We start from the raw sequence: 16,119 nt of genomic DNA on the forward strand, positions 1-16,119 counted from the left end.
ACTGACTGCTTGCCCATGCGCAAAATTATTGGATATTTTCCCCTAAATTTTCCATAATACCAACAGAAAAAAATTAATAATACAAATCCATAATAATTATTATTATTGCTTTTTAATAAGTGCTGACATCAGCGTTTTACATTCAAATTGCACAGGAAGCGACTCATCACCAACTGTGCAGATATTTTTCCATATCGCACACCCGGAAGTATTATTGCACACTTGTTATTGCACACTAGGAAGTGATTCTTATTTGGAATAAAACGTTTTCAGCAGTGAGAAAAACATAGTTTACACACTTATAATCATGTATTGCAATGTTTATCAGTCTCTTTTCCTGTTTTCTGATGCTCTGTATCACTTCTGTGCTCTTTTTGCAGTGAAGCTGAGGGTCAGGAGGTTGTCAGTGTTCATATTTTATGCATCAAACAGGCATCAGTGTTGGGAGTGGGTGCTTTGAGCGGAGTATTGCACATGTAGAAGTGTACTGCACCACCATATAAGCCTGTTCAGGCTTGTATAAAGTCGTTTTGGCTTCAAAAACGGTTGTCACACTTTTCTTCAGCTATAGCGGTGCATGTTTCCTCTTCTGATACACTGGAGCATGATAGAAAGCAAACACATGCTGTTTATCCTTCAGAACTATCCATTTTCAAAACAGGTTGCTTGTCAACATTTTTCTTGTCTTTTTTTCTTGTCTGTTCTCTACAAAATCTTTAAGTAGCCTTCTGCAAGCTCTCTTGGTGTTCTAGAGTCTTATTTCTTTGTCTTTCTAGCTGTTTTCTTTCTCTTAAACTCGTCTTCAACTGGGAGAACTCAATTTTGTTGCTACGCATTCTTCTGGTTGATAAAGCAACCGCATGTTGCGCATGCGCAGATTCAACCTGCATTTTGGTTGCCAAGCAATAAATGCATTATCCCATGGATACTGATGATTATCACTCGTCCGTGCCTAGTAACTGTCACTCGTGCCTTGCAGGCACTCGTGCAGTTACTGGCACAGACTCGTGATAATCTTCAGTATCCATAGGATAATATCATAATTATTATTAAGTTCATACACAGAGCTATATAGCTAGCTAGCAGAGCTGTAGGCACAGCTATTTTCTTTCTACACGTAGACTTTCACCAGGTTAGTAGTAGATGGGCGTGGCTTGTCCATATAGGCTATTGTCAGCCTTCACTCCGTTCAGACAATTGTCATCCACACTGTTGCAGGCTGTGAATCTAAACATGTAGCAGGCTAAGGGTAGATATCAGACAGGCTAATCGAACTTTCTATCTACTTCCTTCATTCCACTTTCATTCGTTGTGACATCATTGTTTTACTGAGCATATACGATGTTATCCAAAGCCCCCAGATACCGGGGTGAGATTAGCGCACGCGCAAGCAGTCGTTACCAGGCCCACTCTCGTAAGAAATGCAGCCTGGGATCGAGGCTAGGCAACCCTAAGCCTGCACTGTACATGTTATATATTGTGTACAAATCGACAGTTGGTTAATACATGTACGTACATGTAACCATTAAAATTCATTTCACAGGAAGGTCCCTATTCTTGGTAAGCACACAAAGAAAATCGTCTGTGGAGCCTGGAGTAGCCAAGTGAGCATAGTTGACATTACATACATGTACATGCATTTTTTTTTAACGTCTCTACTTCCCCAAGAATCTTCTGGCTCTTGGTTCAGAAGACAAGTCACTGTCCATCAGCAATGCAGACGGCGACACCATTAAACAGGTAAACATTGCCTCACTGTACATAGCGAAGTTCCTGTTGCGCATGTAGTGTCTGTTTCTTCAGCATCGGGAAAATGTATATGAAGAGTAGTCAAGTAATTACATGGACTGTTATAATTATACGATAGTTCAGTGTTTCCCCCAGTGTAATATTCAAACAAGCTAGACTATGGCTTGGGGGAGGGAGGGGGCAGTAAGTGTGCGTGTATTGCCAGGGTGTCATACAGGATTTTGAAGTAGAGGGGGGAAATGAGAAAAGTAACCAGAAAATGTTGCTAAAAAAAATGTCAACTGTTATTTCAATACCCAGCTATGGACACTCAGTCATAATTGAAAGGGGGAGGAAATTGGAGCTAGGGGGGGATATTCCCCCTTCCCCCCCCCTGTATGACACCCTGATTGCTGCTATTTTTCAATAATTATAGCCTCGGTCCCAGGCCAATTTTTCTTTAGTTGACTAGTACAGCCTGATATTTTGATTGTATCTGGGCGTGGTTATGAACCGGAAACAAAAGCAGAGATTCTTCACATTATTTTGTTTCTTGTCCATATTTCCCTGTATAAGTTTAATACCGTCCGTGTATGCTCTCAAGTACTAAAATCTAGCCATAGATTATCTAGCTAGCTAGCTACGGCAAGTTTAAGTTGTTTAGATTAACGTATACATTGTCTTGCTGAAGCAAGAAGGCCTCACTCTCATTGCAGAACATGCCCAGGCTCTCAAGCTCTTGTCGGAAGGAAGAATCATATTTTTCAACATGGTATATGTATGGCAAGTCTCTTTGCTATCAATTACTGTCCTTTATGATGGACTTACAAGCTAGTAGGTAGAACCAACACTGCCGGCTTGTCGACAAGTGTGCAAATCTCTCTGCTTTTTGTTTTTTGGTTCCTAACCACGCCCAGATACAATCAATACCAGGCCTAGTTGGCGACCTACATGTAGCGTTATTTTAGAGGGAACAAGGCTAGTCACTATACTGTTCATTTCTTGTATGATTATTACATGTAAATGTTTCACACTGGCCGCATGTCAATAACTAGTCGCTTCTTGGAGATCCCAGTGGCTCTAATACTGACCCTATTAATTTTGTTGTAGGCTATTGTTTTTTCATGAACACTGATATACGCATTACAAAAATTATCATTTGCGTGCATATTTCAGACTCCACTTAGGTCTGAGCCAAGCTGTATTCAGTTCTCTGAAACCACTTTGAGCGCAAACACCTCTCACCCAAGCACGGTATGCTTGTACATGTGTCAAGTTGGATGATTCGGCAATTGTAGAGAGTGTTACCTAATAATAATTATAAATAACCTTTGTACGTTCTTTTATTGCAATTAGAGTCACAATAGTTATAACTTGTATTCATGTATAAAACTTGGGTTTGTATGACAGCACTAATTTCATTCTTGGAGCAATGTACGTACACATGTAGGTGAGTGCTGTCATTGGTCACAAAAATCTTTTTCTGATGGATGTGGACAATGCCGGACAACCTGTAGAGTTGGCCTTCCAGCCTAAATACGGGGACATTATGGCACACAGATGGTAAGAATGTATTTAAATTGGCCATCGATTGTGCACTGCTATGTGATTGGTCATTATACAGGTTCAGCACTGGATACATAATGATCGGCTTCTCGGAAGGGTTTTTCATAGTGATATCAACTCTTAGAGAGGAGATAGGGCAGGTTTGTCTTGTTAAACTAATGTGCATGCATGTAACTCTGATAATTATGTACTACTCTTAAATATTGTATTTTGCTTTTCACTTGATGTGTAGGAGATTTTTCAAGCTCACAATCACAAGAACTTTCTCAGTGATATTGCCATTTCCGCAACTCTAAACCAGGCAGCCTCTTGTGGTGACAACAGGTGTGCAGACAGCATTCTTCGTTAGATATGATATATAATTATATTTACCCCGTGCGTGCGCAGCGCAATGATTGGTGTGTGTGTGTGTGTGTGGACACAAAAATAAGCTATTTGAGCAAGCTAGACTCTTTCATGGACTGCTTTAACTGCTAATGGAAAAATAATAGGCTAGTTATAGTTGAAACTTGTAAAAAGTAATTTTCTAATCATTTCATGATCATTCCCCATAAGGTAAAAATTATTGTATTCGTTTTGATGCGGTGCAATGAAGCTCAACGCACGGGGTGAATGCTCTATGAGCATCTTGTTATGCATTGAATGACTTTAACACAGCATCAAAATCCATGACATGAATGAACTCAAGGAAGTCTATAGCATTGTGAATGTGGAAGAGGAGAAAGGTTACTCATACGTAGTCTTTGCTGTAATGTGCTCTTTACTTGTTGGCTTCGCGGACATTTATAGGAAGTCTGCAGTCGCTAGAATGGACTGATGATGGACAGTTACTGACTGTCAGCACTACCACAGGTAAGGAAACACGTTGCTATTTACATGTACTTCATTTGGGAGGGATTATTGTTGACTTCTATTAGTAGAGCTAATTACATGTACACTATCAAGAGTTCTTCTTGACACTATCCATAAATGTACATAATTCAGACTCAGCCCTTCTTTCTTCCTTGATTGGTAAAAAATTCATTGTAAATTTATAATACAGCCTCTTTAAGTTATTGGCAGACCCCCTTCCTTGTCTCACTTTCACTTCTAAAATGCGTTATGGCATTGCTTTGTACCAACTTGTACAGGTGGTGTTTTCACGTACTTGGCCAAACTACCCATGCTGGGTGATGCTTCTGGAACAAGGCTGGCTTATCTTACATCCCTTCTGGAGGTACGTAGGCCTCATGTACTGCATTGATGAATTTATTTGTTGTGTTTGCTTTGCTCAGGTGACCATTGTGAACAATGTTGAAGAGGTGAGGATGCATGTACTTATCAAATACGTAGTTTTGCGTGTACATCTACATGTATGTAGTTACAGTAAAGGTCAACCGCTTAGGTGTACATTTGTCAGTGAGGAGTGTACATTTTAGCATAAATGTACTGATAGTCTATACGCAAGAAGAAACGGTAGTGGCCTCGATAAAAAAATCCGTGCCTCGCTTTCTTCTGCCTCAAATGAGAAAATGTGCTGTGACTTAGCATCCATTTAGTGCCACACCCATCCCAATAGAAGAAGCAAGGAATCCATTGCCCGTCTGGTCTGTATCATCCATGTTTCAGCCGTTATTATAGAGTCTAGATAGGAAGCTACATGTACCTTTCCCGAAGTGTAGCTTGAAAAAAAGACTGAGGAGGAAGCTCTTGAGATGGACCGTGTTCCTAACCTGGTTAGTCAAAGTATATCATTTTTAGCCTTGATGCTTTATTATAGGTTTATTTAGGCTAGATAGTACAGTAGTGGACGTCATGAGCCATCACGATGTCCACTAATTAGTGGAGAATGGTCAGTTGCTAGGTTACGATGATGTTTTCATGGCACCCCTGTGGTCTGGTTACCTGTAGGAAATAATGGTTCATGAGATATGGAAATATTCCGTTAAATCAATAGCTGAGAAAGGGTTAAATTGTCCACTACATCAGAATTTGTAGCAGTAAACCTCCGAGGACAGGGCGAAGCCCCGATCGGGGCCAAGTATGGTTTACGTTTGCCATAAATTCAAATGTAGTGGACAATAAATGTTACAGTAGACTCTCGCTATTCCGTTTATACCGGCCAGTGCTGGCTGTCCCAAACAAGGTTTTCAATGTAAGTTTATACGTATATTACGGCCGGATATGACGTTTTGGGTGTGGTTTAGCAAATAATTGGATTACACTTAAATAGAGAACAGAATGATTCATTATCCTTCATTATCCTCGAGACAAGAACTGCTTCGAGGTAAGGTCGTTTTTAAGTCGCAGCTATTTCCTGAGCTACAGCCACCTCACTATTCCGGCCAAGCTGCATGGTCCCAAGGGTGACCGGATTAACGAGAGTCTACTGTATATATATATACCCAGGGCTGCATTAAGGGGGGGGGGCGAGGGGGTACTTCCCCCCTGGGCACAGTTTCTCATTTGTACCTCTATAATTCTGATGACTTCGCCCCTCCTACATTTTAATTTGCCCAACTCACCCCCCCTGATCCAAAATCCTGGATGCAGCCCTGTGTACCCACTTGAATGAAAAGTACTTGCTACCTAAGCTACCTCACTTGGATACAACTAGCTAACAGTCTCAAAAACAATTGAAAACGAACAAAAGCTTGTGCATGTAGCTTGTAGCCAGTGCTAAGCTTCTAGCTCTACGCACTAACTTGTCAATGTTCAAGCAGTGAGCCCCACCCTTTCTCCAGCCTTCCTGGTGTTTAGCGAGCCCCACCCATCTGTCTTGCCCTTGTCAACAAGTGTCTAGCTTCTCTTTGGCTGTGTAGATCTAGTATAAAATCAGTGCGCCCTCAAGGCAAGGGAGTTTATGGTAGTTAAACCCCACCCAGTTGCTATGATACAGACCCCAAGTGGGGAATATTACGGCCGGATATGAAATTTTGGGTAAATAATCCTCGAGACAGAGCTAAAGTAGGCATTTGTTTCGAGGCAGGACCGCAAATTAGCCGCGGACACTTTCTAAACTGCGGCCGTCTCTCTAACTAAGCTTTTCTTACACTCCATTAGGAGCCTCAACTGAGGCTGGGACTGACAGTTGAACCTTCTTTCATCACCATGGGTCCATTTCATATAGCGTATGGGGTCAACGACAGAGTTTGGATCCATGAGTTAGGGGAGAATGGTGAGATTACATACCCAAGTATTGTATGTTCTCTACATATAATGTAACAGCAATCGATTAGCACACTGTCATGTACGCACATGTAGAGATGGAAGCTGTACGTATCACAAAACAGATTGTAGTGTGTGTGTGTGTAAGCGTAAATTTCAAGTTAATGAAATGTAGTACACACAGAGAATCATGCGTTATCCCTTTTGTGTGCAATTATAGGCAGTGTATTTCTAGTATACCTGGGCAAAGCTTGATGGAATTGTCCCTGCCATGTACTTAGTACAAGCCCATGGCCAACATGGACATTCCTTCAATTATGCGTACCTACATGTACATGTACAGTTATGATAATGGCTAATGGCTATTATTAAATCCGCAATGTCTGTAATTACGTACATCCTGTACAATCATGTAATGTGTACTACAGGTGAGATTTTTGAAAAGTCTTACCTTGGATCAGTGAGCTCCATGAAACTGAATGGATACTATGCCGCTGCGTTGCACGACGGCAGAATACACCTTCATTTGGTAGGGAAGCTGAATTTACACGTTGTACCAAGTGATGCATGATCATCATCATTCTACGTAATTCTTTACATACATGCTATCTGTATATGTAGATTGATTCCAGCCTTGATATTGGGAAGGAGACTAGTGTGAGTTTGTTTTTTCTCTGTATCTTCCTGCTGTACATACAATAGATTTAAAACTGTACACTGTAACTTAGCTATTGATGCGCTACATTTGCTCAGTCCACAGGCAGTCAGCTGACTGGTGATCGAGAAGGTAGAATGTTCCCACCTGATGGGCCCCAAGATGTCATCACTTGCCTCAATCTTACTCAAGAGTTTCTCATCTATGCAACAGAGGTGTGTGTGTGTTATCAAGTGCCTCTACGTTCATGTCCATTCCATGGCTGATCACATCATCAGGTTCCGCAGAGGAGGTTAGTCACGATTTACTGCGGTACTCGGAAGCCTTGATATCGATCTTAACCTGCTGAGTCTACCTTTCAAGTATTCCTTAGTGTTTATCTCTCCTGTAGAAGACCTGTTTACATGTTCGTCCTTCATGCGTATACCAAAAAGCGAAAATCATAGAAAAAACACTACATTTGCGCTACTGGAGACCTATTACTCACTGAAATTCCTCCTAGGAAAGCTAGGCATTGAACTACATATCAACACAGTTACTAGAAGCATGATCATGGTGAATGAGCTTATTTCAGCATAGTACTTTCCTCCTGCTTTCTCAGTATAATTTAGTTACCTTATTATTATAGTGGGAAATCGTGACTGACCTCTGCTTCATCTGTGTGCATACAAACATGTGTACAACATAATGCTTGGTCTATTATCGGGACCTACGTATATTTTTTACTTTTCTTAGTCAGGCACTTTGGTCTATTTCTACCTTGAAGATTGGCAATTTGTCAATGAGTATAAGCACGTCATGGGTAAGTAGGTTTTTGTGTTGTGTTAACTACAGGTACACCATCTTTTGTGTGTGTAGGTATCACCAAGCTGTACCCTGATCCAACCAGCACAAGATTGATTATTGTCGATGAAAAAAGTGATGCATATATTTACAACCCGGTACGTTGTGCTAAATACGGTGCATTTTGAAAACACCATTACTGTCTAGGTCAATGGCAGTCTACTGGAGCTACCTGACTTTCCACCTGGGGCAAAAGGCGTTTTGTGGGAAAATTGGCCTCTAGACAAAGTAAGTGTCACAAATTTGGGTAAAGTGCTCCGAGTTGGTAACAGATTCAAATAGAATCTCACAAAAACCTGAGTGCTAGTGTCTCGAGGATGTGTTTTAGTCAAGAGTGTGGTAGAGGAACTTATATAGAAAAGAGGTGCTTAAATAAATGTCTGAATTCTAGAGATCATCTACTGTAAGGATAGATCCTGAGGAGGTTGGAAGGAAGTTGAGATTACATAAAAAAAACATCAGTTAGCAGTTAAGTTGTACACTAGATATCAAGAGCTAAAGATAAGTAGTAAAAGATCCCGGAGAATCACCTACACGCCAGAACTCCTTTTCCTGGAAGAGAAGCTTCATCTCCGTAGATCTAGCACTTTGGCTAGGAGAAACCTAGAAACCTAAATCAGAAGCAGATGCAGTGATCCATAATATTATTGTACAGCTTGGAGTGAGGAAGTAGCATCTCTGAACTGCTGACTAGACACAAAAATAGGCCAACTCAGCACTTTAATTGTTCTTTTTGCAGTGATCTCAACATCCTTCCAACCTCCTCTGGGATAGATCTCCACAGGAGGTATGACAAGAGTACCTTGATTTAGCAATTAGCCTCTGCAATAACCTTGAGCGTGAGCGGATTCCATCTATGTACCCGTGCCTTCGTCCTCAGGCCGATTTTTCTCTAATAGAGCGCTACATGTATGTCGAAAAATAAATCCATACGTCAAATCTGATTGGCTAGAGACTCGTGGTTGCTATGATCTAAAATGCTTAGACACTGTTTAGGAAGATTTAGAAGCTCACTACATTCGGGATACTACATCTACAGGTTTCTTTATGACTCTATAGATACGGGATATGCATGTTCTAGATCCCACTTTTCAATGATTAATGATCTAACATAAATTTTAGTGTCCTCATTATTACAACCTGTTGGTTGGCAGAGCGTTTGTAGTTGTTACCCGAGGTGCGTGGGCGGCCACGGGTATAGTAGTCTGTTGGTTTGTTTGTCTGTTTGTTTGTGACAGGTATATCTACTCATTTTAGCAATGTTTCACTCATGTTTGTAATTACACACACAATGTGTATTATATCTGTATGGATAGGCTAATAATTATACCATTATTAGTTTTGTTTAATCAGGAGCGGCTAACTTCAGCGTATATATACTGGGGATCACGTTTCGTAATTTCCGGTTTCCTTTTATGGAAACAACTAAGTGCTTGCAAACCGCAGCCCTGTATTGCGTATAACACATGTAAGGATTCAACCACTTAGTGACGCTGCATAATATTGTATGCACTTACGAAACGTGATCCCCGTAGTCAGCTGCTCCTTCTCTTATTTACCGGCTCCTGCTTTAGTAAGTAAGTAACACTCTTGGAAGGCAAGTTTTTAAGGAGATTTTGTATACAGCTTCAAGTCGACTACAACCCTGACCATCACTAGCTTTTTGGTGCTTTCACTTTTTGGTGCTTTCCTCGGCCAATCTTAGCACAATAGAAATTTATGTGTTTTGGAAAGTACAATAATTATGAAGATGGCTCATAATTTCCTACTATAATTATTAGAGGGGTCTAAAAAAAATTGCTCACTGTACGTATCTGTCACCATGATATTGCACTTTGATTACTCTATCCTTATACAGCATATATTCGCTGTGTACGATGCTGAGAATGTGCACACCTACCTGTACTTGAAGGACACCATTAATGGTAATACATAGAAAGAGTTGTATGTACCGTACTCTACCAGAGATTACGCCCACCCGAGTCTTAGTACCGTCAAGCATGGCTCTTTTCTCTTTGCTTACATTGTACTTTCTTGAAAATTGAAAAAACAACTGTGCATGCCTTGGGTTGTATAATATTTTTCTACAAATTGTACAGCTGTTGACCAATTAGATCAATTAGTGGTGACGTATGTGTGGTAGTTACGTCAGCTATTAATGATTCCAAAAGCCCCCCTTCTCTAGCGTAGTTGCTAAAAATTAATGATACTTGTTGATGTTAATGTATGATGTGTATACAGGTTCACTGTGTGATTATGTTGGCTCTACTAAGCTTCCTTTTGGACACCATCCCCTTTTGCTGTACAATGGAGAGGTGTCGTGTCACTCTCTGACTGGGAAGATCTCCATCATGAGACTTGCTACGCACAACTTCCCTGACGATCATGATATCAGTACTGAGCAGGTCTGTTACATGTACATGTACATGTAACCATACATGTAACTATTCCCAACCATTATTAGCTAACCTGCCATACACTGTATGTGCACTTGTATGCCATACACTGTACTACTACAGCTGTATGTGGTGCACATACAGGCTATAAAAATCCTAGTTGTACAACTATTAGCTCCTTTGCAGGCCTTGGATTGAAGAGATGGCCTGCTGATGCTTCTTGCGCATGCACAAATTTATTGGCCAAAAATGTACAGACTAAGAATACAAATTCATAATCATTAGAAGTCATACGTATACACAGAGCTACATGTATAATTATACACTGTAGCTAGCTGCATGTAGCTAGAGATGCCAGCTATTTTCACTTTCACCAAGGGATGGGCATGGCCTGTCCATAGGCTATTGTCAACGTTCATTCCACTCAAACAATTGTCATCCACACTGTTGCAGGCTGTGAGTCTTTTGTTATGCCTCGGTGCGCATGCGCAAGCGAGGTATGTGTGTGTGTGTGTGTTGACTGCTACAGCTGCTCAAGGGTTCAAGTAATAGGCTTCTAGTCATGTTTTCTTAGATTTTAATTTGTGGATTTGCAAAAATAATGCTTCGTTCTCGAGTTATGCCTACTTGGAATGCTTTTTCAGAAGAGTGCGTAGTAAACTTGCCCACCGAGTGTTGCTACTCTAGTTAGCTCTGCACTAGAACTCTAGCTACTGGTAGCTGAAACAGTGAGAAGAGAGCTGCAAGGCTCTGCTGATGCAGCCATTAATTTTAGACTTGTACTTTTGGCATCGATCGTTTTTAACAACAACCATCATAACCCATTTTTCGAGTTTCCTGCGCAGCAAAACAAAGTATTTATTCTATGATGTGCACCGAGGCATCAGCACCAGCAGTGCTTTCATTAATACAGCAGGCTAGGAGTAGCTATCAGATGGGCTAGAAACCTTCAATAGAAACTCTGTATATACATTTCTTCAATCCACTTCTGTTCATTGTGTCATCATGAGCATATACGATGTTATCCAAAGCCCCCAGATACCGGGGTGAGATTAGCCTATGCGCAAGCAGTCGTTACCAGGCCCACTCTCAGAAGAAGTGAGGCCTGGTACAACTATTACATGTATAACGTAACTTGCGAACGAAAAATGTTCTCATGCATTCATAATTATTCCTTTTTTTACGTATTAGCTGAAGGCATCACTTTCAAATTGCATCAGTCTTCGAAGGTACTAGTTACATGTATATCAGTGTATGCAGTGACATTAGTGCTCATATCTCCCTTCGCAGATTCAAAGATGCATGGACGTTTGCAGCTGCTCTTGATAGTCCAGATATGTGGAGTGAACTGTCAAAGTCGGCTTTGAAACATCTTGACACAGACGTTGGTAGGAATGTGTACAAATATATATACTCATGTACACCCTTGTATCTTATCTTGCTTTCAGCCATACGAGCCTACCAGCAAATTGATGATGTTGGGATGGTGACTTCCCTTCAACAAATCCAGGTACGAAATGAAGGTGACTCTTTGGTACTAACCGGTCAGTAGTACATTACCGTATATCGGGAATTCATTTAGGTAAACTATTCATGCTCCGGGGTTCAACCACGATACCAGAAAATTAATGTTTGCCCCCCGAAAATTACCCGCTACAGTAGTTCCAGGGAACCCTGATAGTAAATTAGAGTGTAATTACTGTTTCTGTATCATGATTTGCCTTTCAGAATATTGAGGATCGCAACTTGTTTACTGGAAACATAGCAATGGTTTTGGAGTCATTCAAACAAGCACAGGACTTGTTCTTGGCGTCGTCAAAGCCTACTGTGGCACTAACAGTACGTACAGTAGCAGCCAATATAAGGTACCCGTTCCGTTTACGTAGTACGTTCGTAGTACGCTGGTACGTTGCAAATAAACTCTGAGTACGCTCAAGATACGCTAGATATTATAGCTAGCTAACGATTTCTAACCAGAGATAGGACTCATAAGACTGCAGACATCCTTTTTGATGAGAAAGTTGAATAACCTGTGGTGAAAGGTGCGTTTTATGTCTTTGTTGTAGATCTAGAGCTAGGCTTACAGCTATAGCATAGCTAAGTAACTACAATGTAGTCTAGCTACAATACTCGAGATGACTATTGTATCATCGTTTGTTAATTTTCAAACACTTTTCTACTTGCAAAGTTCAACGGTAAATTGCAACGCTTTTAATAGTTATACGGTGTCAAAACGGATAACGTACTATGGACGTACACGTACTACGTAACAGAACGGTACTTTATATTGACCGCTATATACTGTACATGTACAAGTGTATTTACGTAGATCTGTGAGTTGCATCAAACACTTGTTTGTACACACAGTGCCTCCCTTTGAGGTCTAGTTACATGTGTCCACGTGTTTGTGTACATGTGAACAATTTCTTATATAAAGATGCGTCGTGACTTGCTGCACTGGGACCAAGCACTGCAGCTAGCTAAGACCCTGTCCCCAGAGCAAATCCCATACATTAGCAAGGAGTACGCTAATCAGCTGGAATTTACGTGAGATAATTTGGCTTTATGCGATAATAATTATTATTATTGTCTGAACATAGTGGCGACTTTGGAAATGCTCTACTTCATTATGAGCAAGGGATTACGAAACAACTTGAGGTACTTACATGTAATAATAATTATTGTTAATTGTAATAATTATGTTGAGGTGTGCGCATGCGCAAGCGAGGTATATTTGTGTGTGTCTGTGTGAACTACTACGGCTGCTCAAGGATCAATGAAGTGTAAGTAAGAGCTTCTATACTGTTTAGGAAGTTTCTACATGATTTAGAAGCCCTTGTCTAAGTATTTTAGATCATAGCAACCATGAGTATTAGCAAGAGTATAATTATGATAGAGAAGAGAATATCAAACGTAGGCATACTGTACATCAGATGTATGAGGAGAGTAACGTAACTTCCTGTATCTGTCATGGGCTTGGAATTTGAACACTGACTAATCCATGTGTGGGTGTGGTAATCTACTTTCTTTGGTTTGGATTGGTCAGTGTGCAAATTCCAACCTTAATTGTGACAGGTACAGAAAGTCACGTTACTCTCCGCATACATCTGATGTACAGTATGCCTACATTTGATATCTCTTCTCTATCATAATTATGGTTGGTATTAGCTTGAATGTTCTTAACTGCAAATTGTGTGTAAGTGTTGTATATAAAGTGAAACATAAGTAAGTACATGATTTTCTAAGTTGGATAGAACACTTCCTCTAACCAGTATTTATGGCAAACATGATCTACCTATTACAAACGGAGGCACTCATTTTAGCGAATTTGTAATTAATAAATCAAGTACATGAATCGCATTTTTTAAAAATGATGATAAAAAATGAACTTGAAAATGATTTCAAACTTTCCACTCCTAAAGCTTACATGTACATCTTTTGACAAACATTGTGCCAATGAATGTGCTACAAATCCGCCAAAATGAGTGCCCTAAAAACAGATAAAAATATGCTTACTACCCGTCTATAATAGTAACATTAAGGTAAAGGCTTATATTCGTGGATTTGCAAAATAATACTTTTTTTTCGAGTTATGGTAATACTTGGAATTTACAGGTACTTTGTAGCATTCTCAGAATAGTGCATAGCAAACTTGTCCATGGAGTGTTTCATGTATTCGGTATCTATGGTTATAGTGTCCCTACATCCCTCGAGCTTTGGGACACTATAACACATACCGTACCCTCGCGAAAATAGCCCACCATTTTCTGCAAGAAGTTTAGGGGACTGGGTGTTTAATCGCGAACGGCAAGTTTTCATTAGAATATACGCCCACCCGCGGCCTCAAATCAAGGTTTACACCTTGCTCTATGTTTAGTTATAACATGGGCACAAGGCATAATTATATTGCGCTGAAGCACGAGGGCTGATGGCAATATATGCCATGCATCCCGAGTGCACGTGTTATACTAGTTTATATACCGAGGGCATAGCAACATAACACTGTCTTAGTAACACAATATAAAGTGCACAAAAAGATGACAAAGACAACTCTAGACAAAGCTCCATCTCTTTTCTCTTCTAGACGCCAGTATCTGCAGCGTATAAGATTGGCATGACCGACGAATGGCTTGACACAAACTTGTTGGAGTTCCAACGCTGACATGAAACCACTACCACTGCAAAATAGCCCCACCCCACTTACTGCAAAGAAACAGCCCCACCCCACTACTCAGTGTAACTGCTGCTCGAACAGCCCTCCACGGTACGGTGGCCTATCCTTGGCCTCACAACCAAGCCAAAGAAGCTCCCCTCTACACTGCTGCTCAAGCCCCCAGCAAAAGAGCCGCTTCTAGTGCTATAGTGAAACAAAATTGACATGCATCACGAGGACTAGGTCTAGGAACATCCACAAAATGAACCTTGGACAATTTTAAAACCTGCATGGGTTGCAAAGAAGAAACTTCAGCAGTGCTGAATATTCCTGCATAGCTGGACTTACTATGATATTAATTGTCTGTCCAATGCCAGAGGGGAGTTTTGTGGTTAATGCATTATGACTTTCAGCAGTGCATTATGCTGCATATTGCACTTGGCAACAACGTAGCTAGGGATATAAGTTACGCCCGAGGGATGAGGGACACTATAACCATAGACCAAATGCACGTTATCTAACCCATTTAGACCCAAAACCTATTGGCTACTAGAAATGCACTAGCTTAGCAACAGTCAACCTATATAAACAGTCAACCCAGCAACTGCATCATTTCTTTCGAAAATTAATATCTGAAGTTGGCATCTCTGTGGGCCTGCTCTATACAGCCTGCTCTATACTAAATCTGTGTCTCTACCGTATAGCGGGTAATTTTCGTGGGCAAGCTGGCCTCCACGAAATTTTAACGTAGGCGTGGCTTACCGGAATGCAGACAGGCAACGAGACTAAACGAATTTTTACTCAAGAAAACCACCGTTTCTCGAGTTGAAAGAATTTTTTACCCCACGAAAATTACCCGCTGTACGGTATTCAAGTCAACTCTGTTCTACCTCTGTTTAATGGACAAAATTATAGTCCTAGCTCCACCCACAAAACGGAAACGTCCAGCTCCTCCACGCTTTTGCAGCAAACAAGCCAAGCATACTGGTAGTATGCCACATAGACTCGTACTACTCTCATAGCAGCAAACAAGCCCAGCAAATGCATGAGCATCTCCTATACTACTCTAGAAAGGAAGAAGTCAAAGATAGAATCCCAGCACCTCCTACATCCAGCTCCTCCCCTATGCAGCCTTGCAGTAAACACACTGCCTAAGAACAAAGCAAAGGAAGAAACCTAAGCTAGAATTTGCAGCAAACGAGCGGCTCCTAAACTACTTTCGAACAAACGTCTTGAAACAGTAAGTATAAGCACAGCACACTGCCCAAGAAACGAGCGGCTCAGGCTATTCTCGAAGAAAGCCAAAAGAGAGCTTCCTTCTTCCATTCTACAAACTATGCTTATCAACGTTGTGCTACTAGACTACATGTAAGTATCTACTAGCTACAATCATGTTATTACCATGTGCGTCTCCTTGTAAATAACAATACAATGTACATAGCTAATAAGGGCCTGAGGGTTCTAAAACTCCATATTAACCGTTGGACGAGGCTTATAACTGATTTAGAATAGTGCTAAGCAAGCTAGGCTACATGTATATTAACACAAAGAAGACTCTGTTTCTACAAGCCTCGTTACTATGACTTCAACATAAACTGTATGTATATAAAATAGATGTTGCTATGCATTCC

The 16,119-nt window shown here is 40.7% G+C and overlaps 1 protein-coding gene across 1 annotated transcript in view; it reads left to right on the forward strand.

Annotated features, from left to right (window-relative positions):
- LOC135343656 (WD repeat-containing protein 19-like) overlaps positions 1–16,119 on the forward strand; it is a 32,124-nt gene that overhangs the window by 2,183 nt on the left and 13,822 nt on the right. The window contains exons 7-31 of the mRNA XM_064540625.1: positions 1,544–1,604; positions 1,669–1,740; positions 2,905–2,982; positions 3,179–3,291; positions 3,353–3,434; positions 3,527–3,618; positions 3,952–4,019; positions 4,084–4,146; positions 4,425–4,510; positions 4,569–4,595; positions 6,337–6,451; positions 6,870–6,970; positions 7,063–7,098; positions 7,195–7,311; positions 7,832–7,898; positions 7,955–8,037; positions 8,087–8,167; positions 9,798–9,864; positions 10,181–10,344; positions 11,527–11,564; positions 11,626–11,723; positions 11,784–11,845; positions 12,064–12,174; positions 12,773–12,882; positions 12,936–12,993. Coding sequence (XP_064396695.1) covers positions 1,544–1,604; positions 1,669–1,740; positions 2,905–2,982; positions 3,179–3,291; positions 3,353–3,434; positions 3,527–3,618; positions 3,952–4,019; positions 4,084–4,146; positions 4,425–4,510; positions 4,569–4,595; positions 6,337–6,451; positions 6,870–6,970; positions 7,063–7,098; positions 7,195–7,311; positions 7,832–7,898; positions 7,955–8,037; positions 8,087–8,167; positions 9,798–9,864; positions 10,181–10,344; positions 11,527–11,564; positions 11,626–11,723; positions 11,784–11,845; positions 12,064–12,174; positions 12,773–12,882; positions 12,936–12,993 — 2,050 coding nt within the window. The remainder of the gene's footprint in view (positions 1–1,543; positions 1,605–1,668; positions 1,741–2,904; positions 2,983–3,178; positions 3,292–3,352; positions 3,435–3,526; positions 3,619–3,951; positions 4,020–4,083; positions 4,147–4,424; positions 4,511–4,568; positions 4,596–6,336; positions 6,452–6,869; positions 6,971–7,062; positions 7,099–7,194; positions 7,312–7,831; positions 7,899–7,954; positions 8,038–8,086; positions 8,168–9,797; positions 9,865–10,180; positions 10,345–11,526; positions 11,565–11,625; positions 11,724–11,783; positions 11,846–12,063; positions 12,175–12,772; positions 12,883–12,935; positions 12,994–16,119) is intronic.

This window comes from Halichondria panicea, chromosome 11 (assembly GCF_963675165.1).
Source record: "Halichondria panicea chromosome 11, odHalPani1.1, whole genome shotgun sequence".
NCBI classification, from domain to species: Eukaryota; Metazoa; Porifera; class Demospongiae; order Suberitida; family Halichondriidae; genus Halichondria; species Halichondria panicea.